Source organism: Apodemus sylvaticus, chromosome 1, assembly GCF_947179515.1.
Source record: "Apodemus sylvaticus chromosome 1, mApoSyl1.1, whole genome shotgun sequence".
NCBI classification, from domain to species: domain Eukaryota; kingdom Metazoa; phylum Chordata; class Mammalia; order Rodentia; family Muridae; genus Apodemus; species Apodemus sylvaticus.
This window is the reverse complement of record NC_067472.1, coordinates 95,188,278-95,209,579: the sequence shown is the minus strand read 5'-3', so window position 1 is coordinate 95,209,579 and position 21,302 is coordinate 95,188,278. Positions and strand designations below refer to the sequence as shown.

Here is a 21,302-nt window from a genome sequence, read left to right as displayed (position 1 = left end):
AGAACTAATGAACTAATCATCGTGTGCATGTGTGGGTGCGTGTGTGTGCATGGTCCATGTATGAGGGCTCTGGGATTGGAACTCAGGTCTTCATGTCTGTGTGACAAGCACTTTCCCCCTGGGCCATCTCTCCACACCCATAGGCAGAATTTTTCTAAATGTCTCTCTTGGCCAAGATGTCAATCTCAGGTTTCCAGACTTTGTGAATATAAGCTGTCCTGTGATTACCCTATAGAAGAGACTTCGTCTGACCTTGAGCTAGGGAGGTTGCCAGTGGACCGGATCTAATTACAAAGGCTTCAGAACAGTGCTTTTCCAGGCTAAGCATGGCCGGGAACACAGAACACTCAGGGTTTACCTCGGGGATCAGAGTGCTGTCTGTGGGGGTTGCGGTGACCTCTGGCCAAGTCACCAGGAAACTGGGACTCTCAGTCTTAACAGCCACAGCAGCCTGGCTGATCTTAAAGATGAATTCTCTTTAGAGAACCCAGTGTAGTTGATGTCTGTTTGGGCCTTTGGTGGCCTGAGCATGGATCCCTGCCAATTCCAGCTGACCGTCTCACCTACAGAGATGGGGAATCACCAATGGGCATGGGTTCAAATCGGCAAATCTATGGCAATTTGTTATGCAGCAGCAGACAACGACATTTCTCCTTCCAGATGCCAGCGCAGTGGTTAGCTGATGGGGATCCCAGCTCCCTGCTGCTCCAGGATGGTAGCTCTGAGGAGGTGACCCAGCCATTTTAAACCTACCCCTGGGCCTGTCAGCTTGAGTTCTCAGCCTATGAATGGTTTTGTATGACAGTCTGCCTCGTGCAGCCCAGGCTGTCCTTGAACTCAACGAATACCACGTACTGGCCTTGAATTCTGATCCTTTTAACTCTCCCTTCCGGTTGCTGCAATTGGAGGTGTGTGTGTTATCACATCTGATTTACAGGTACTGGTGGGGACCAGACTGGGGCTTTGATGAATTCTAGGCAAGCAGTCTCTCAACTGAGCCACGTCCCCATTCATGTGTGACAGTCTGGCTGGGCCACAGTGAATAATGGGCAAGAAGGAGAGTTCTCCGGGTACCAGCTGGGCACCGGCTTCCTCAGTCGGACAGACATGTTCTTTCCTCTTGAGGCATTCCTAGGAGAAGGCTGGTAAGCTCTTGACTCGGGCAGTCTTCCAGATTTTTGTCTGCGTATTTTGTTTTTGTTTGATTTTTACCTATCTTACTCGTTCGTTACTCACTTGATAAGTTACCCATTGCTTCTCCTTGGTTGGATCAGACCCCAGGCTAGACTAAGGCATAGGGGCTGGTGTTGGTGTAAGATGAAACAGTGATTGACAGGCATCGGTGTGACATAGGAACTGGTGTCTCATGGAATGAGCTGAGCAGAGGCAAGATGTCCAAAAGATTCCTTATAGGAGGACCTCTGTGCTTAGGGTGAATCTAACACTGACTGACTGGCTGGCCCACCATGACATCTGTCTTTCAGTGCAGGATGTTGGCTCAGCAACAGGTGAAGGACATCAGGCCGGGGTTGGGGTTTCCTGGGGTTCTGGTTAGGGTTTCTGAAGCAGCCTGATTTGCCAGCTGTGCGCCCTGAGGAGGCACTTCCTGATAGGGGGCCAGTTTCATCTCTCAGGTGAGAGCATCCTTGTCTCAGGGTGGTAGAAACACGGGTCCTTAGGGCAGAGAGACCTGTGGCAAGCAGGCAACGTGAACTGGATTCTGGAAGGTTGGGTAGGGAGGAGACCTGGATGGTGCCAGCAGGAAGCTGGCTACTCCTGGGTGAGCATGAGGCTAACTAGAATGGACTGATTTCCCATACCCAGTGTCACCAGGAAAGTCTTCGTTATCTTCCTATGGCTGTGAAGAGACATCATGACCATGAAGTGCATAGAGAAGAGCATTTGACTGGGGCTTACTTAGAGGGTGAGTCCAGCTGCCGCTGCTGGCATTATCCCAGTGCTGAGTAATTTCCTTCCTGAGGATCACAGAACTTGGAATGACATCAGCTCAAACAGTTTGGATTCCTGTTAACAAAGGAAGCCATGTCATCACAAATCAGACTCACAAGTAATCATGAACTTGCAGCATTTTAAACCAGCCTTGTGGTCTCGTCTTCCAGTGCCAGAACAACAGGTCCAGGGTCCAGGCCTCACCATGGCGACCACCAACCCCCTTCCCACAGCAGAGATGTACGCAGATCTGTCCCAGCCCCAGCTGCTGCCGGGGGGTGGGGGGGGGGGCAGAGCTCAGGCTTGAGGATGGAGAGGCTGGCCAACGGCTGGAGAAAGCAGACGCCTTGCTGTCTCTGGGCCCTAACCAAGGGGGCTGACAAGGAGGGAAGATGATCGCTCTTCATCCCTTCTGCTTCCTGTGCCCACGTTTGTAACTAAAATACAATGTTGTGTCTTTGTGTTCCTGACCATATCTTTCTGGAGACTTCATTCGTCAGGGCTTAGAGTTTGGCTTATTGGAAGAGAACATGCTGTCCACACCTTGGTGAATGCCTCTCTGGTGTGGTGTCACCCTTACATACTGGAGCCCCTGCAGTGTGGTCTGGGTCTGTCTACCTCTGCCCTGACACATTGACCTACTGCCATGTGCCCTGGGTCCCGCAGACTCCACCCACAGCAGTGAGGCATGACCTCAGGTGCAGTGTCTGGTAGGCTGGAAAGAAGAAGTCATAATCAACCAGAAATGTGTGTGAGCGCAGGTGCAGGTGCAGGTGCAGTTGCGGGTGCAGGTGCAGTTGCGGGTGCAGGTGCAGGTGTGGGTGCAGGTGCAGGTGAGGGTGAGGGTACGGGTGAAGGTGAGGGTACGAGTGTGGAGGCTAGAGGTTGATGTCATTCTCCATTTAGATCCATCTTATTTTTTGAGAGAGTCTCTTGACGGAGCCTGAAGCTCTCTGTTTCAGCTAAATTGACTAACCAGAGGGTCCCTGGGGTTCACTTGTGCTGGGGTTACTGATGCCCGCAGTGATGCCTATTTTCTATGTGATTGCTGGAGTTCTTGACCCACGTGCTCATGAGTGTGCTTGCACGGCAACCACTTTATCACTGAGCGATCTCCCTAGCCCACCAGAGACTTCCCCGTGACACTCAGCACCAGGGATTGATGGCAGTGGAATTTCCTGCCACCTGAGATTCTCCCTATTAGCAGCTGATGTCTCCCCTGTCCCTTGTCCTTGGCTCTTAGAAAGAAGAGTTTCAAGATGATCCGGTCGCAGTCTTTGTCCCTGCAGATGCCAACACAACAAGACTGGAAAGGTCCTCCAACTGCCAGTCCTGCCATGTCTCCTGCCACCCCTCTGGTCCCTGGAGCTACTTCTAAGTCTGGGTCGGCACCCTATGCTATGCCTGAGTATCAGCGGGTCACCATCAGTGGAGATTACTGTGCAGGGGTAAGGTCATACCCACCCTTGAGGCCTGGCCCAGTGTGTGTCTGGGAGGTGGTGGTAGGCCCAGGAACAGGAAGAGCAGGGAGGCCTTAGTGAAGACTCAAGGGTGGAGCATCCTGGTTTACAAGACTAAGAACTTCAGGCTGGCATGCTGTGGCTGTGTGTTCCCAAGCCCAGAAATCTGCCAACAGGACCTGTCAGCATTCCCAGCATCCAGTGGAGACTATCTATGTGATGACATTGAATTGTGTAAAATTAGCTTTTCCATGCTTAGGTCAATATCATTAAATACAGGCTAGAGATCCCTCAGCCAGTAAGAGAGGCTCTAGATGAGAAAATGAACAAGCCTATTCAACGGTTCCCTCAGAGATGCTGCTGCATTGATTTATGAAAGAGCTTCTTGTTCTTCTTTACGAGTGCATAGCATTCCATTGCGTGTTTATTGTACCATATGCATATTGACTTCCTGGGTTTGGGACTGTAGAAGGGAACTAACACAGTCCTTTTTCTTAGCCAGGATGCTTTTCTGCCAAATCCAGCCTTAGCCTCCTGGCTGGGGCTTGGTGTCCACCTCACGTATGTGGGTGGAGTGATGGAATGGAAGGCAGATGTGAGCTGAATGCTTGCTTCCAGAGTAGATGAGCTTGCAGCGTTGCCTCCCTTCTTCCGTCCTTGCTTCTTCCCTCCCATGTGCATTCCTAGAGAGCTATGAGGCTATCAGAGGCAGGCTGACCCTACTGATCCTGGTACCAAGGGGTGGCCCCTGGGCCTTGCAGGCCCACATGATTGGCTAGTGGCTGTTCCTCCCACATGATTGGCTAGTGACTGTTCCTCCTCAGGAATCCCTCCTGCACCTTCTCTGATCTTCTTGGCTACCTCCTGAGTCCTTTGTCATGCAGTCCTTTGGCTTTGCTGTAGGTGAGGGCTTGGCTTTATCTTGGCATGTATCTGCTGTCCTGTCCCTGTGGTTGTTCTGAGGCTAGCCCCTTGTGTGGGTATCTGAGATGGGAAGTGAGCTGCTTCCAGTTTGAAAAGCAAGGAGTCAGATTTGGAGAATGAATGAGAAAGGCCGATGCTGACCACTCCTCCAATGACAGAGTTGGGCAGGGGAGAAGGGAGGGTGTTGCACCCATGATGCTTTGTCTATCCTCCCTTGAAGGACACCCAGAGCAATCAGGAGAAATGTGAATACCAGGATCTTGGAAGGCAAGTGCACATGATCTGTAGGTTCACAAAATTTCAGTAAAACCAATAGTGCTAGGAAGCAGAGGAGGAAAATTCCAGGCCCAGCTGTCCTCACTCCGCGCTCCTCCAGCCTCCTGTCCTCCCTCTCTGTTGGTGTCCCCTCCCTCCTGTCCTGCCTACCCACCTGCACCTCATTAAACAAGTATCACAAACTTCACACAAATGGCACAAAGTGTCACAGACTTCGGTGCCACTCATCCTCACCGGGTAACTGCGATGATGGAGGTTGGGAAGGCCTTCAGAGAGGCAGGCAGGCAGACAGACAGACACACAGACAGACATCTTTAAGCATGAGAAGAACATCCCGGAGTCAGTCAGATCGGGGTCTGAAGTCTGACTTTGTCACCTCCCAACAATGACTGATCATTTCTGGGCCTAGTTTTCCCAATTAGTAAACAAAACAGAACCTATAGAAACACCTCGTGCTTCATAGGTGACTAGGAGCCCCAGCAACCTGAGGGGCAGATGCCTGCCAGGTTGACAGACAGCTACAGGGTGGCAGAGCAAAAGATGCTTTGTTTTTAGCATCTGGGAACCCACAGATTTTTCTTAGCTGAAAATGATGGTGGCTACCGTCTCTTCAGGGATAGGACTCAAGCCCTGTATGCTGGTTGCAGCTGCAGACTTCTGTTTAATCGGCATCCTTGGGCCCAGTCTGGGGTGTGTAGGCTGAGTACCTACCTTCCTCCTAGCAGCCCTTTCTTCCTGTGTCTCCTGCATCAGGGTCCCCAAGACTATCTGCAGACTTTGGGACTTGCTAGAAGGGCTCTCAGGATGTAGTGCCTGGCTGTACCCACAGCCTCAGTGTAAACACAAAGAAAGAATACATCAGCCAAGGGGAGGGACACACAGGTCTGGGGGGTACGAAGACTAGCGTCTGAGAAGTCTCTCCCGGGAAGGCACCGACACCTAGTGTCCATCAGGGAAGCTCATTACAGACATCTTGGCTTTGCTCACACATCACACGCCCCCAATTCCAGACTCCTGGAAGGAACGCAAGTACCCAGCATGAATCACAGTGTTTGTGTGAGCAGGTCACACACAATGAGCCGCTCTCATCAGTTTGATGGGAACTGACCTGAAATCCTGGGTCGTGGGGGGCCAGGCTTGATCTTTCTAAGCACTGCTGTCTCTGGCATGTGGACAGACCCTTTCCTACATGTCTCCTGCTGTAGATCACCGTGGAAGACTATGAACAGGCTGCCAAGAGCCTGGCCAAGGCCCTGATGATCCGGGAGAAGTATGCACGGCTTGCCTACCACCGCTTCCCACGGACCACAGCCCAATACCTGGCTCATCAGGGCGAAAGTGTACCCTTGGAAGAGGGTCTCCCAGGTATGACGTCTTGGGACCAAGTCGGATTCTATGTGTGAGCCGGACCCAAGAGTGGTTGGGACTTTTTTGCTGGCTGAATATTTTTCTACCAGTGGTGTTTTTGGAGGCAGGGCTCCTGGTGTGTTTAACGCAGTGCAATCAAATGTACAGCAGTAGAGGGGTTGGGTGGGAATACATACAGAGCCATGTGCCCTGGGCAAAGGACATGAAACATCCTTGCCTTCATATCTGGATTGTGCCAATTTCTTGGCCCTTGAGCTAACAGCATCCCTAAATTTCAGTTTTACGGTCTGAAAACCAGGGAGACCAGCGATCACCGCCTCCCTGGGTGTGATTGTGTGAACATGTGTGGAGTGCTTAGTACAGGCTGGGCATCTAGAGTATCCCATAAATGGCAGCCATAGTTAAGTTCAGAGAAGGGAGAGGAGAAAGGCAGGGTATCTTCCTGACCCAGTGAGGGACCTAGGGGCCACCAGAGCTAACAATGGAGTTGCTAAGACAAGGGCTTGTCAACCCTCGTCCTTGAAATCCAGGGATGGGGATTAGACAAGAGCCTGGGGATCATATCCAGGCCAGTGCCCTCGAAGCCTTCGGTAACAGGTGCTAGGGGGTCCTTGTTTCTAGCCCAGTTCTGTATTGAGCATCCCTTTCCCCTGGGGGTGCCCGGGGAAGATCTCAGCCTTCTCAAAGCTCTTTCCCTGTCTGTCGGAGGGACAGGTCGCCAGCGTTGCCAGGGGCCAGGCAGGAATGACTGTCAGACACTCGGAAGCTTCGTAAGGCAGCAGGCCCTTGTGTCCTGGGCATGAGTGTGGTGAGGCAATGCAGTCTCTGGCTTCACATTGGCCTTTCTAACTGTCTGCCCTGTACACAGTGCTAGCACCATCCAGCGATCCTGGGCTGGTCTGTTGCTGTGCCGGATGGGGCTATCAGCACCCTGGCTCTGCTGTGTTTTGCCTTCTCTGGGACCACCACAGCTTCGGGTCAGCCTGTTCCAGAGTGCTGAGGCAGGACACCCTGCCCTGGGCCCTGGGTGCTTCTTCCAATCAGGAGCCAAGGTTCCTTCTGCCTGTCAGGCAGCTGGCCGGCAAGGTGCTGGCTGACCTGCTGTGTTTATTCCCTGGTCAGAGACAGCTTGTTAAGAGCTGAGAACTGAGACTCTTGACTGTTGATGGACTGTGCTCCCAGTAAATCAAACAGAAGCTGAAAACATCCTAAACTGAAAACGCAGTTAATACCACCAACCTATGTTAAGCATGCTCAGAACGTGTCCATGAGCCTACAGTTGGCAAAATCATCAGCCTAGTTAGTCACAACATGCTGAATACCCTTCTGACTCACTGAGTGTGTTGCTGATTCACACACACACACACACACACACACACACTTCTGCACAATCCTAAAGTTTAAAAAGGCCCATTAAGTTGGACCATCATAACTAATGCCCGTGATCCTTGTGCAGGGCACACCTGTTTACAAAGCATTTCCCTTCTATGGCGCTCACTACCACCTGCTGGCTAGGAGGTGTCTCAGGTGAGAGTCAGGACCCAGAGGCAAAGGGGCTTTCAGAGCCACACAGCCCACAGCCTGGAAAGAGCAGAGGTGTTTTACTGCTTGGGTTGGGTTTGCTCTGCCTGGCTCCCCGCTGGGCAAAGGACTGCACTGACCAGTTCCTGCTCCGGGAGGGGAAGGCCTGGTCACTGCCTCTTTTTGCTCTTTTAGGGTGGCTTCTTGTCTAATTCTTTGGCTGCCTTGGGCTCAGAAAAAATGTGGGAAGAGGGAGCAGTTACTCCCCACCCCAGGCCTTGCCAGCGCTTCCCAGTGTCTCACTGGGAGAGTACCTAGCATTCTTTTCTAAAAAAATAAAAGGAAAATAAAGCAGACATCCCTGAGGGCCAAGAAGGGCCGGACTAGGCGAAGTTCATTTTAATTAAGCTAAATACACACATATGTGCATGTTCAAACACACACACACACACACACACACACACGCATGCGAGCGTGCACATACGCACATGCACACACATGCATTGGTGTGCTAGCCTTGGGACAGGCGTGATCTAGAGACTGGACTGTAGCAGCCAACAACACAAACCAGTGTTTCCTCTGATCCCCAAGGTGGGAAGAACTATTATCTCACACCGTGGTGAGAGTGACAGAGACAGACAAGCCAGGGAGGCTGACAAAGCGAGCAAGGTTGGTCATTTGGCCGCCACTCGTCCTGTTTTGCAGACTTCCACCCTCCCCCACTGCCCCAGGAAGACCCTTATTGCCTGGATGGTGCGCCCCCCAACCTGGGCTACCTGGTCCGCATGCAGGGAGGCGTTCTCTTTGTGTATGACAATCAGATGATGCTGGAACGCCAGGAGCCCCACAGCCTGCCCTACCCTGACCTGGAGACCTACATCGTGGACATGAGCCATATCCTGGCCCTCATCACCGATGGCCCCACGTAAGCCAGTTTCCCGATCGCCCTTTCATGGTGTGAGTGTGTGGGAAGATGCAGCAAGCGTTGATGCCTGCACTCCATCCTGGACTTTCCTTTTGGGGGGTTGCATAGGCTTACAGTTGTTACTGCTGCACCCCACTGCATATGGACATGTGTGCGGAAACCCCTGTGTGGTAGTGGCCACTGTGAACCTACGTCAGCTGCCACCCCTCTCCTTAGGCAAGGAAACACTGCAGAGAGCTGCCAGCTGCCAGCCCGGGGCATAGGTGAACATGGAAGGAGGATTAAAGACTCCGTTTCAGCCATTGGGCTGTCTGTGGTTTTGAAAATAGCATGCAGGGATCCTGGGGCCCTTTGTGCCCCCACCCATGCTCCAGAGCTTGGCTGGAGCTGACAGGGAAGGTGGCAGGGGTTTGAGGCAACCAATGGGGAAGGTTCAGTTCCCTGAACCTTGGGAATGGGAGTCTGGGAAGACAAGGGCTGCCAGTGTGCGGTGTGCCCCTCGCTCGCTCGCTCCTGCCTTTTGGGTTTTGCTGTGAAGGGTGTGGGCCTCGTCTCTGAGACAGAAGAGCAGGATGGGGGAGGATGGGCCTCTGGCTCTTGGTCCTCACTGAGCAGAGTCCAGAACTAAGACCTAGGAGGGGGAGGGACAGTTTCTGGGAATCCCTTCTTACCAGAGGTATAAGAAGTGACTGTTGTCTGAGAAACTGTCAAGGAGAGTCCTTCTTGGGACAGGTGCTGGACAAAGTGACCAAACCTAATGTTTGATGTGACGTCTTACTGGGGTCTCGATCTCTCATCAGCTCAGAGTCTTTTCCCACTTTGAGACCCTTGTGCATACCTCAGGGGTCGCCTCTGTAGATAGACAATGGCACTGCTGTAAGTGGCATATAAATGTTATTATTGCCATTTATTTATATATACGTGTGTATGTCTGCATGTGAGGAGGTCAGAGGCCGTGGAATCCTCTAAAGCTGGAGTTCCAGGCAGTTGTGATTTGTATACTTGGAATCAAACTCAGGTCTTCTGCAAAAGCAGTGTGTGATCCTAACCACTGAGCCATCTTTCTAGCTCCAAGCAGCTGTCCTGTGTGGCAGCCTAGGGGGCTGGAGATGTAGGCAGCTGCTGTTTTAGAGCGCTGAGGGAGCAGGGTCGGTGCTGTGAGGCTGAGCAGCTAAGCTGGGAGTGGGAGACATCTGGCCATAGCAATGAGTCTCATCTTTCCTCGCGGAGGAAAACCTATTCCCTGTGAGTGCTTTCCCTGTGGGGATCCTGGGGTGTCAGTCCCACAAAGCTTTCTGTCTCAGTGTTCCTCACCTGCTCCTCCCTGAAAATGTCCTCTTCCTGTCCAGGAATCTCAGAGCTGAGAATCCCTCAGGTCGTGGGAATCTAGGGACAGTTGGTGATGGGTAGAGGGTTGGTGCCTCTGCATCCCAAGACAGGCAGGTTGTAGTAGATAGTTTGACTGCATATTGATATTCTGGGTAATGAATTCTATATTTAAAGGATTGTGGGGGTTGAGGAAAGATGAGAAGAACAATGGGAGGGGCTCCTCTGTTCAGCCAGACCAGAGCCTGTAACACGTACTTCAGTCTCGGGTGCTACCATCTCCATAGTTTTGCATGGGCTGGTTCTTCCAGTGCTAATCGCCCAAACACATAAGACACCAAAAGCCTGCATGGGATCCAGGGTCGGTGCTTTCCTCCCCTGTCTTGACTGTCTGCTCAGTGACGTCACACACTGGCCGGTTCAGCCAGGTCTGAGGAAAGCTGGAGACCTCAGCTCTCTTCTTCCCCCACGCTCTCAGAGCCCCGCCCTTCCGGCCCTCACTAGCCTGTCCTGATGTTGCTAAACTGTCATTTGATGTGGCGATGTGACGTCTTACTGGGGTCTCTATCTCTCACCAACTTGCAGGAAAACCTATTGTCACCGGCGACTGAACTTTCTGGAATCCAAGTTTAGCCTTCACGAGATGTTAAATGAAATGTCAGAGTTCAAGGAACTGAAGAGCAACCCCCACAGGGACTTTTATAACGTGAGAAAGGTATGTGGGGGCTGACGTTCAAGCCACTCACCTGGCCCAGGTCATGATGCCCTGGGTCTGTCTAGGACCAGAGCCGGGTGAGCGCCAGGTCACCTGACTGGACGTTTCTTGGCCAGAGTAGCCTGTGTGGTAAAACATGTCTGCGCAGGAGGAAGATGGGCGGACTGCATTCTCACATCGGGCTGTGTCTTGGACACTGTGGTACTACTCTAGATCCATGGCGGAAAGCCTGTTTTGGTGCAAGTCTCTCTCTCCAGCATCAGAACATTGGTCTTGACAGTGGTGGCTTTAGGGTAGTGGATATGTTAGCGATGACACAGAGGGAAAGCTGTTGGGACCTCCCTGGATTTAGGAGTTGGCCGGTTTACATCCTTTGGAGTCAGCTCTATTAGAGCAAAGCATTGAGATGCTCCAGTCTCTTGCCCTCCTCTGCCCCTGGAGTGGCTGAGTGGCTCTGGCACCCTCTGCCTGCAGGGGCAGCAACGGGGCAGGTGTGTGTGTTACAGGATCCTGGCCTGGAGCTCTTCCACTTTCTTCCAGGAGAAGGAAGGCTTGGGATCACGCTGAGCATGGCTCGATGGAGAACAAGGTTCACTTTCTGCTCATAAGAATCCGCAGAGACAAGTGCTGTGCCGGCCGTGGGAGTGGCGTTCAGAGAGGCCAGAACTGAGGAGGAGAGGGCTGTGGTACAGGGGAAGGAAAGTGACAGTGGCATTCTGGGGAGGGAGCAGCGTGTGCAGATGTCAGAAGGGGGGAGGAAGGAGAGAGTGTACAAGCCGTGGGGCTGGAACTTGGGTGCCAGCCGGGTAGAGGGAGGCCTGCAGGGCTGTGGGAAGGTTCTGAACCACGGAGGCCTATGGACTTCTTAAAGAATGCCAGAAGTCTCAGACTGGACCAAGAGGCTTCCGGAGTGAGAGGAGGACTCAGGGTTGTTGGAGGTTTTTATACGTGTCTTGGATGTGTGGGCAGAGGTGAAAGGTTGTGGTTAGACCATTTACATAGACACAGTAGCTGCTGTCTGTTCCTTCTTTGGGAGGCTCACTTTCTGTGAGAACTTAGCACATACCCTGGCAGAGGGGTGAAACACCTCACCCAGTCTGGCACAGTCCTGCCCTCTGCAAGTGTGAGCACTCTGGGCCTGTATAGCTTCTGAAGCTTGGTCCAGGCTAGCCTAGGCTACTGTGCTTCTGATGGTCCTGTGGTCACCCCTGGATGGCCTATGACTGTCTCTGGGCTGCTCCTTGGCCATGAGGTGAGAAGAGATGATTCTTGGAGTTCCCCATCAGTCTGGGGTTGATGCCTGCTCTGTACACAACAGTCTGCTTTTTGGCACCTGGATTGGCCCAGGAGCGTGATCCCAAGCCGCTGAGGTAGGCCTGATCCTCCAGGGCAGGAGAACTGGCCTGCTGGGCGCTGGCTGATTTATCTTCCCACTCAAAATCTGTGTTCTAAGAACAAGACTGGGATTTTACAATCCACAGTGGCTGAGAAGGGGTATCCCTTTGGTGACTGTCATGTCCAGAGCCAGGCTCTAAAGGCAGGAGCCTGGGGCGTGGCATGGGCCTGTATGGGCAGTAAGGGATGAGTTTTGACATTGTGAGCCCCAACCAGCAGGACCCTACGACTGAGCATGTAGTCTCTGCTCACTGCTAGGAAAGGACTGTGCTTGCTACTTGGCAATTGGATGTTGGATAGGAATGAGCATTGTTCACTCTGGTAAAGTGTAACATTAGGGACGTCATAGGTATCATTTGGGCCAAGCCTGGCCAAGTGGGATTGGCTCCCCGAAGCTATTCAAGCTTGCAGAAAGAATATGAGTATCGATTTCTCATGGCTGCCGTGAGTGTGAGAAGAGCCAGTGTTAGTTAGCTCAGGTCCCAGACAGCAAACAGTGCTTCACCGACGTCACTGTTCCTGTGAACCCGGACTGCACCTGACAGAAGAGTGTTCATGTAGATTCTTCTGGCCAGTCCGAGACACTAATCTCCAATGAAGGCCTTTTTTTTTTTTTTTTTTTTTCTTATTCTGCAAGTTGGACTGTGGGGGGCAGGTTTCCTGGATGGCCCGGTTGTTTTCATTCTATGTCCTGTGACTCATGGAAGCTATGACAGGCAGTGTGTATGACTGCGAAGCTCAAAGACTCAGCTAGCACGGCAAAGAATGTGTGGAGTCATGCTGAGGTAGGCCGCACCGCAGCATGTGTGGAGTCATGCTGAGGTAGGCCGCACCGCAGTGAGCCAGGCCAGGCTGAGCCACTTGTCTCTCGGCTCTAAAGTGCTGGAGCCTCAGCGCCACTCCGTGTGATGCTCTGCACCTCACAGCTTTGAGTCTTTCTGTCTTTCCTGGAGGAAGGTCAAGAACTGATGGCAGGAAGGTCCCTGATGAGTGAGCACTGTCCCCAACACCATGGCTGGCTGGGATAACAGACACACAAGTCCCATAGATCAAGTGTCCGGCTTGGCATGTCTTAACAGCTGACCGACCAGCTGCGGACAGCGTTCCCTGGCTGTGGTCAGTGTCTCTCCCCGCAGCCTTGTGGGAGAGCCCGGTCTGCTGCAGCTCCAGGGTGCAGGCCGGTGTCTGGTAGGCAGCACCCTGAATTGTGACCTCTCCTGGTCTTCTTGGGTTCATGAGAGGTGACTCAGCATGCCATAGTGTCCCTAGAGCACCCACTAGCCAGGTGTCAGACAGCCTGTAGGTGAAACAGTAAAAAGAAAGAGGGAATGGAGGTGGGGGGGAGGGGAAGGGGAGATAGGACCAGGCAAGGTGAGGCATGCTAGGATCCTAAGATAGTGACAGTGGTTTGTTTTTGTTTTTGTTTTTGTTGTTGTTGTTTAAAAAAAAAAAAAAAAACCACTCTAGCTTGCATGTGCTCAAGGGTGGTGTAGTTGACAGGGAACAAGAAAAGAAGCCGCAAGGCCAGAAAAGAGATTGTTCTGGACTCAGGAGTGAGTTCTTTGGTGGCAGTGAGGGTGGAACACACAGTTGGGAGGTAGAAGTGACGTGATTGGCTGAGACTGAGAGAAGAGGGTGGGAAGGCTGAGCACAGTGCCCCACTCCTACCCCACCCCCAGCCCCACTCCAGCCCCACCCCCAGCCCCCTGCTTTTCATGGTGAACATCTGAGGTCAGGATCTGTCACTTCTCAGACATTCACTGAGAACCAGGAGATGGTCAGGTTTGAGCTGTGGTCTGAGACAGAGAGTCATTTTTGGAGGTACGTTAAGTTTGAACTGTCCTTGAGTTCCTCCAATAGAGATGTCCGATTGGTAATTACTTAGTTCTGGAACTTTCGGCTCATGATCTGCATTTGGGAGTTGTTAGTTTAAAGAGGAAAGTTAAAGGCACAGGCGGCTCAGCTCTTGGTGTTCTCGTAGAGAAGTGGAGTTCAGTTCCCAGCATTCACTGCAGGCAGTTTACAACTACACATAATTTCATTTCCAGGGCGTCTAACCCCCTTTTCATCCCCCCCCACTCTCCCCTCCCTCTCTCAGGCCTCCTCTCTCCCTCAAGTTCCCACCCGCAGCCTTCCCCCCTTCTGGCGTATATGCATGTATTCACATACATATGAAAAAATAATCTTTAAAGGTACAGGTGGCACAGTCTGGGGTGAGGATGCGCTGTCGCAGGAGAGGACAGAGGTGAAGGGACAGCCTGATGTTACAGGCGTTTAGCATACCATGGAAGACTCGAAATGTTCTTCAAGGAAGCCAAGGTCCCACCGGGCTCTGTGCTGGTGCCTCCTTTGGGGAATCTATTTCCATGGAGTGCAGGGGACCCAACTCCTGACTGTGAGTCAGAATTTGCTCCAGGGTCTGAGTCCAAATGTTGGCTTCCAGTCAGGATATCTGTTTCTGAATGGAGCTTGAAAACCCTGGGTTCTGATGAGGTACAGTCGACTGAGAAAGGTGTGGTAGTCACCCTCTTGACTCTCTTAGGGATATTGCTTTGGGGATTCACAGAGAAGTCAGTGGGAAGGGTGGGATTTCAATGGTTATATGAACCCATTGGAATGGATGGCGTCGGTTTTCTCTTAATTCATTCATTCATTCATTCATTCATTCGTTCGTTCATCCACCATTGGCTCATGGATACTTTGGACCAATCCTTGGGGTAGGTGCTGAAGTGGAAGCAGTGGACCTGGTCTCTGTCCTCGAGGAGCTCCCAGGCAGATAGAAACATATAGGAGGGGTCAGGAGGATGTGCTCATCAATGTGGACGACTGCACCAGGTGCCCAGGCTGGGCAAGAGAGAGAATGGAGTAGCTGTGCCCAGGGATCAGGGCTGGCTCCCGTGTGGAGGAAACAGCACAGATGACCTTGACGGGAAGGAAGAAAGCCTGCAGGAAAGCTGAGGAAAGGCATGGGCAGTGTGAGCCCACAGGGCAGCTTGGTGTGAGCGTGTGACGGGGGCAGCCAGTGGGAGAGCAGTAGTTGCACACAGCCTTAATTCCAGGTTAAAGTGCTAAGGCTCTGTGGTCTGCCTGGAGGGTTGAGGCTCTGGGTCACTCAGGGAGGGGACCTGCTCATTGACCAGAGGGTGATGTGTTCCAGGTAGACACGCACATTCACGCAGCGGCCTGCATGAATCAGAAGCACCTGTTGCGCTTCATCAAGCACACGTACCAGACAGAGCCGGACAGAACCGTGGCCGAGAAGCTGGGCCGGAAGATCACCCTGCGGCAGGTGTTTGACAGCCTGCACATGGACCCCTACGACCTCACGGTGGACTCGCTGGATGTTCATGCGGTGAGCTAGCTTCTGCCCTGGGTACCTCCATCAGGAGGGCTCTGTCCATAGAAGCCGGCATAGCTCTGCTTGGACAGCTGGTGGCTGGGGAAATCATCTGTCTTTGCTTGTAGTAGAGCAGTTAAAGGAATCTGGTGTTACTGAATAGTAGGACTGGGAACAAATGGGTCAAAGGGTGACCGTGGTTACAAGTTCTAATCCCCCTCAATCACTTAGGAGTGTCCTTTGGTGAACTGCTTAAACTTTTATTTTCTTGACAGTAAAATGATGACTGTAGGGTTGGAGAGATGGCAGTTAAGAGCACTTTCTGCCCTTCCAAGAAGCCGGGCTTCAGTTCTCAGAACCCACAGTCAGTAGTAGCCCATGAGTGCCATTACTACAGTTCTAGGGACTCAGCGCCCTCTTCTGTCCATTATGGGCACTGCATGCACTCAGTACCCATCCAGCCAAGCAGGCACACACACATAAGTAAAAAAAAAAAATCAATACATTTTTTTTTTTAAAAAAAGATTTAAAAGGTAATGGCTATCATATACCTTATTAATTTTCAAAGTTGTTAAAATGCTGAATAATGGTGCAGTTGCTGTGGAGACAGCAGAGTGGTTCTTTAAAATGATAGCTGTAGGATTCCATAGACTTTCCACTGCAAACGGAGACTTCGGTAGACACTTGCACACTGCTTGTTCACAGTTATCTTCAGTATTCAAAAGGCAGAAAAATAACACAAGTATTTGACCATAGACAATAAGTAACCCAAATGTGACAGATACGCACAGTAATTACTGTTCACATTTTTAAAAAGTCATAGTAAAGACAATTTTTTCTGATTCCATTTTTTTGTGATTTATGTGTGTATGTTTTTGCACATGTGTGGCACATGTATGTGCCTGTGAGGCCTGACATTGATTCCAGGGGTCACCGTGGATTGCTCTCCCACTGCATTCACTGAAGCATGAAGGGTCCCCCAGTCAAACTTAGAGTTCATCAGTAGGGCTAGCCTTAGTTGGCATCTTTGGGGATCCCCTTTTGCTTTCTGGGGCTGGAATTATGGATGGGGTCACTGTGCCCACTTGGCATTGAAATGGGTTTCTGGGGATCTGAACTCTGGTCCACGGGGTGAACAGTAAACAGATCAGCTGCTGGGCCATCTTCCCCGCTCCTGATCTTGGTATTTTTGATTGTTCAGTGGTCTTTGTACCCTCTGCTCCGTGAGTCGGTTATGTTCCTCGGACCTCCAGGACCTTGCACTCCACCACAGAGTGCCTGTCCAAAGAGTCCTATGGCTGCCTGGGGGAACACGGTCCTGGCATGCAAAATGTCCAAGGTTTCATGAGAAAGTTGTGGTGACACATGCCTGTAATTCTATCACTACGGAGAATGAGGCAGGAGGATTGCAAGTTAGACGATAGCCTGTGCTGCATAGTGAGGCTCTGTCTAAGAGAAAGAAAGGGAGGGGGGGGGGGTGACTACATTTGCCGGTGCGGCTGCCTTGGAAAGGCCTGGAGAAACATTTGGTAGCCCCATGGAAATGGGATGCAGCCAGCTGGTGACCTCTCCTCAGGGTCGCCAGACATTCCACCGCTTCGACAAGTTCAACTCCAAGTACAACCCGGTGGGGGCCAGCGAGCTGCGGGACCTGTATTTGAAGACCGAGAACTACCTGGGGGGAGAGTACTTTGCTCGCATGGTCAAGGTGAGTGAGCCCTCAGCCTCCTCAGATACCTGCGGTCGTCTGCTTTCAAAAAGGAGGGGCATGTGTGATCTCTGTCCCTTCTTCTCCCTGAAGGCCCTTCTGTCTACCACCCAACACAGGCAAGCACTGGCCTCCTGCTCTTGAGCATGGGCGGGTGTGTCTGTGGGCCGATGGCAGGGAAGGGGCGAGAAGGGACGAGCTCCTAGCATCCTGGCGCCACCCCTGTCTGTTTGCAGTCAGAACTCAGCTGGTTGCGGGCTGGCTCCAGGCGGAGACACAGCTGCCACTGCAGCCTGGCCAGCCTGGTTCTGCCCCAGGCCTGTTTCTCCAGCATGCCGGTGGGTGTCAAAGCCTGGCCTCCCTCCCAGGAGAAGCCTCGGCAGGGGAGTGGGTGCCTACGTGGCAGTGGCAACTCCAGGGATTTAGATCAGCCTCCCCGCCTGTGAGCAGGTAGCTGAAGGATCCCAGGGCCCACCTGGGGATCGGGGGCTCCGTGTAGCCCGGAGGCTTTGGGGCTGACTCGGCTCTTGGTACCAGGAAGTGGCCCGGGAGCTGGAGGACAGCAAGTACCAATACTCAGAACCTCGGCTCTCCATTTATGGTCGCAGTCCCAAGGAGTGGTCTAGCCTGGCCCGCTGGTTCATTCAGCACAAGGTCTACTCACCCAACATGCGCTGGATCATCCAGGTGCCCCGGATCTAGTGAGTATCGTGCTCCCGTCGCCCCCCCGGGCCCCGGGGTTCTTGGGGGACCTCAGCCTGTCTACTGGGCTCCAGGGTATGCTCCTGAGGGTGGGGCAGGGGGTGGGGCTTGGCTCTCAGCACACATCACTCTTGCTTTTGAAGAATACATATATGAGAAGGCTGTGGGGGGGGGGCTACCCTTTCTTCTCATTGAAGATTTGGGTGAGCCTGGGGCATGAGGGACCCACAGTGCCCTACATTGCTGGCCTCTCCCTGGCTGTCATGCAGAGCAACATTCTCATCTCCAGCTGGGCTGGGCATGGGGTTCAGAGGGGCAGAGTTCAGCTCTCACTCAGCCTGCATCACCCCCCCCCCACTTCACCCTCAGTGGCCTCTGGCTTGAGGCAATGTCCCGATGGGCACAGGAAGGTGACCCTCAGTTGGGGAACAGTGGCCACACTGCCGAGAAAGTGACTGGGCCCTGCCTGGCGGACCGAGTCCTCCCAACAAGCAAGTCTTTGTTTTTCCCAGTGATATATTTAGGTCAAAGAAACTACTGCCAAACTTTGGGAAAATGTTGGAGAACATCTTCCTGCCCCTTTTCAAGGCCACCATCAACCCTCAAGATCACCGGGAGCTTCACCTCTTCCTTAAATATGTAAGTGCTGGGGGGGGGGGAGTCTAGTGAGCTCGGTGTGGCAGAGGAGGGCACACCTGCCCCACATGGGTCCCGTTCGCCTTCTCCGGCCTCCTCCTCGCTTCCCTCCCCAGCTTCTGGGCCCAGGCATGGCCTGCCAGCTCCAAGAAGCTGAATAAAGAAAGGGAATGGAGGGAGGGAGGGAGGCAGGGAGGGAGGGAGGGAGGGAGGCTTCCTCTCCAGGTAGAGGTTGCTGGTGATGCTGGTGAGCTGTCCCTGGAAAGGCAGCTGTGGGCAAGGGTCAGCAGCTTTTAGCCTGGAGGTAGGAGATACCTGATCAAAAGGATTTCCTAGGTCTCTTCCCAGCGAAGCAGAGGTGCCTCTGGGGCCACCGCTGTCTGGCCAGGGCTCCTAGATCTGCTGTGAGGCATGCAGCTGACGTCTCATGCTAATACCTGACAGACCAAAGGAATCCTCAGCCTCTAATTCGGAATCTGGCTCTGGCCCTGGTTAGGCCCACGGTCTAGTCATCCCACTCAGACAGCTTCCTAAACCACTTTGGTCCTGGTTTGCTCCACGTTAAGATGTGGCCATAGCCCATCCCCACCCCCCACCCAGTGCCCAGTGTCACTTGAGCACTAACTAGCTGACAAGTTGTAAGGCCGGGGGACTTGATGGATGGCAGTCGATGCTTGGCATATCAAGGCACCCCGCCCCCACCCAGCCTGCCACTGCTGCTGTTGGCAGTGGCTGCTCTGCCCTGCAGGACTGGCCTCGGCACAGCAGCGGGGAACCTGGCAGCTCAGACCTGCCCTCATCTGGCCCAGCCTCAGTTTCCTCATTGTCTCCCCTGACACACAGGGGCTGTCATTCTCCAGGCTGGCCTTCTGGGCCAGTGCAGAGGCCCAGGGTCCCCGATGGGGGTGCGAGCTCCTAAACCCTGCAGGAGCTGACCGAGTCCCCGATTACCCTGCCCTGGCTCGGGTGGGCGAGGTCAGCATCCTCACTTCCCACGCAGGTGACAGGGTTTGACAGTGTGGACGATGAATCCAAGCACAGTGACCATATGTTCTCAGACAAGAGTCCCAGCCCAGACCTCTGGACCAGCGAGCAGAACCCTCCCTACAGTTACTACCTGTACTACATGTATGCCAACATCATGGTGCTGAACAACCTCCGCAGGTGGGTGAGGCCCTGGCGTGCATGAGCGCGCCTGTGTTTCACATGCATGTGATCCTTCTGCCAACGTGCTCACCCACGTGGGACTTAAATTTATCACATGACTGCTCACACATGTGGGTATATGCTTGAGGAGACTCACGCCAATACAGATATGTAGTGTATGTTCAACGATGCTGTCCGTTTGCACACACATGTTCATATGTACATATACCATGTGGACTATTATATCTCGGAGACAGGAGAGACCTAGGACACGCTGCCCATGCTCATGTTTCTTTACTGCTATGCAGCAATCTGTACACATGCATTTGTGCTTTGAAAAAGTGCAACTCCCATGTGACAGGCACAGCCTGGACACCAGAGAGACAGGCCAAAGCACACTCAATTTGCATAAGTCTTCGGGTGGTCTCCTATGGAAAGGCTCCACAAATCCGACAAAGCAGACACCTGGGACGCGGGGCACGGGACACAGCTCCATTCCCTTCTCCGGGAGCCGGATATTGCACACCCCTCCCTGGGGGTGTGGCTTCTCACCGGCTAACACTGAGCTAATCCAGGTTGTGGTGTGAGAGTTTAGGATGGGGTTGAGAAAGGGGCTGTGACCAGGGTGTCACTGACCTTCGGGCTTTGTCCCTGACCTGCTCAGCGTCTTTCAACACGCATCATCCCCCGGGCCTTTGTTCATTTCTAAAGCAAAGAGGTCAGACTTGGGTTCTCATGGCTGATGGAAGCCATCTCTTGGAAAGCCAGGAAATGGGGGATGGGGATGGAGGAAGGCCAGGAACCTTCTCCGTGTCTAGTCTCCTCTGCCCTTGGCTTCCAAATTGTATGTGTGGGGGGGCTGCTTCTAGGGTGCACTGGTTTAGCCGCGCTGACCATGCCAGAGGGGTGTTCCCCTCCCCCCCCCACTAGGGCCTTGGGCCGGGTAAGCCCGGGGCCATCTTGACCTGCAGCCTCCCTTCCACAGGGAGCGAGGCCTGAGCACCTTCCTGTTCCGGCCTCACTGTGGGGAGGCCGGCTCCATCACTCACCTAGTGTCTGCCTTCCTGACAGCAGACAACATTTCCCACGGGCTGCTCCTCAAGAAGGTAAGCGGGCGGGGTGCGCTGGGTTCCCATCCCCCCATCCACTCTTCAGAGCTCTGGTCAGTGGTCCTCCTGGAGGGCTGGGCTACGTAGTCTTCTTGGTTTCACTTACATTTTTATTTAAATATTTTCACATATTTTGATTATATCTTTCCCCCTTCCAACTCCTCCATACCCCCTCCCCAACTTCATGTTCTTGTCCTCTCTCCCCCCCCTCCCTCCCTCCCTCCCTCCCTCTCCCTACCCTCCTCTCTAAAAACAAAACTAAAGCAGGAAAACCAACAAAAACAATTTGCCTTACTTTCAACCATAAAATAACCAAACACCATATTTCAGATGGAAAAAAGAAACCTAAATAGAAATCTCCGTACTTTCTTTACAGATACAGCATTACCAGTTGTTTGGTATTTCCAGATCCCTCTCCTTCTTTCCTTTTTAAAGACTAATTTTTATTTCTATGTTTGTGCATGAGCAAGGCAGGCGCCTGCAGAGCTGTTGCATCCCAGGAGCTGGAGTTCCAAACTGAACTCAGGTCCTCCATAAGAGGCCTTGTGCAGCCTGCCTTCACCGCGGCATAACCTTAAAAGAACAATAAGCACAGACAGGATCTGGACTCCTTCTGTTGACTAGCGGCCCTTGTTCTGAGTGGCAACATTCCTACGTCCTCATTTTCAGGCCTTGGGACAAAGGATCTTGCACTGGGTCAGTAACTGACTCCCAGTCCCCAGTGGTGGGCACACCGGCCATCTATCTTTTGCTTCCTGTGGGTGATGTCACTATGAACCTGGGTACTCAGCCTCCCTACATATT

General features: G+C 52.8%; 1 protein-coding gene across 9 annotated transcripts in view; it reads left to right on the top strand.

The window, feature by feature from the left end:
- Ampd3 (adenosine monophosphate deaminase 3) overlaps positions 1–21,302 on the top strand; it is a 44,736-nt gene that overhangs the window by 18,127 nt on the left and 5,307 nt on the right. For 8 of the 9 annotated variants that reach the window (XM_052201258.1, XM_052201240.1, XM_052201280.1 and 5 more), the window contains exons 3-12: positions 3,194–3,398; positions 5,816–5,975; positions 8,205–8,424; positions 10,336–10,465; positions 15,018–15,212; positions 16,774–16,905; positions 17,443–17,606; positions 18,120–18,246; positions 19,244–19,407; positions 20,375–20,495. In XM_052201258.1, the coding sequence (XP_052057218.1) occupies positions 3,194–3,398; positions 5,816–5,975; positions 8,205–8,424; positions 10,336–10,465; positions 15,018–15,212; positions 16,774–16,905; positions 17,443–17,606; positions 18,120–18,246; positions 19,244–19,407; positions 20,375–20,495 (1,618 nt within the window). The remainder of the gene's footprint in view (positions 1–3,193; positions 3,399–5,815; positions 5,976–8,204; positions 8,425–10,335; positions 10,466–15,017; positions 15,213–16,773; positions 16,906–17,442; positions 17,607–18,119; positions 18,247–19,243; positions 19,408–20,374; positions 20,496–21,302) is intronic. The other variant, XM_052201289.1, reaches the window with a different exon arrangement.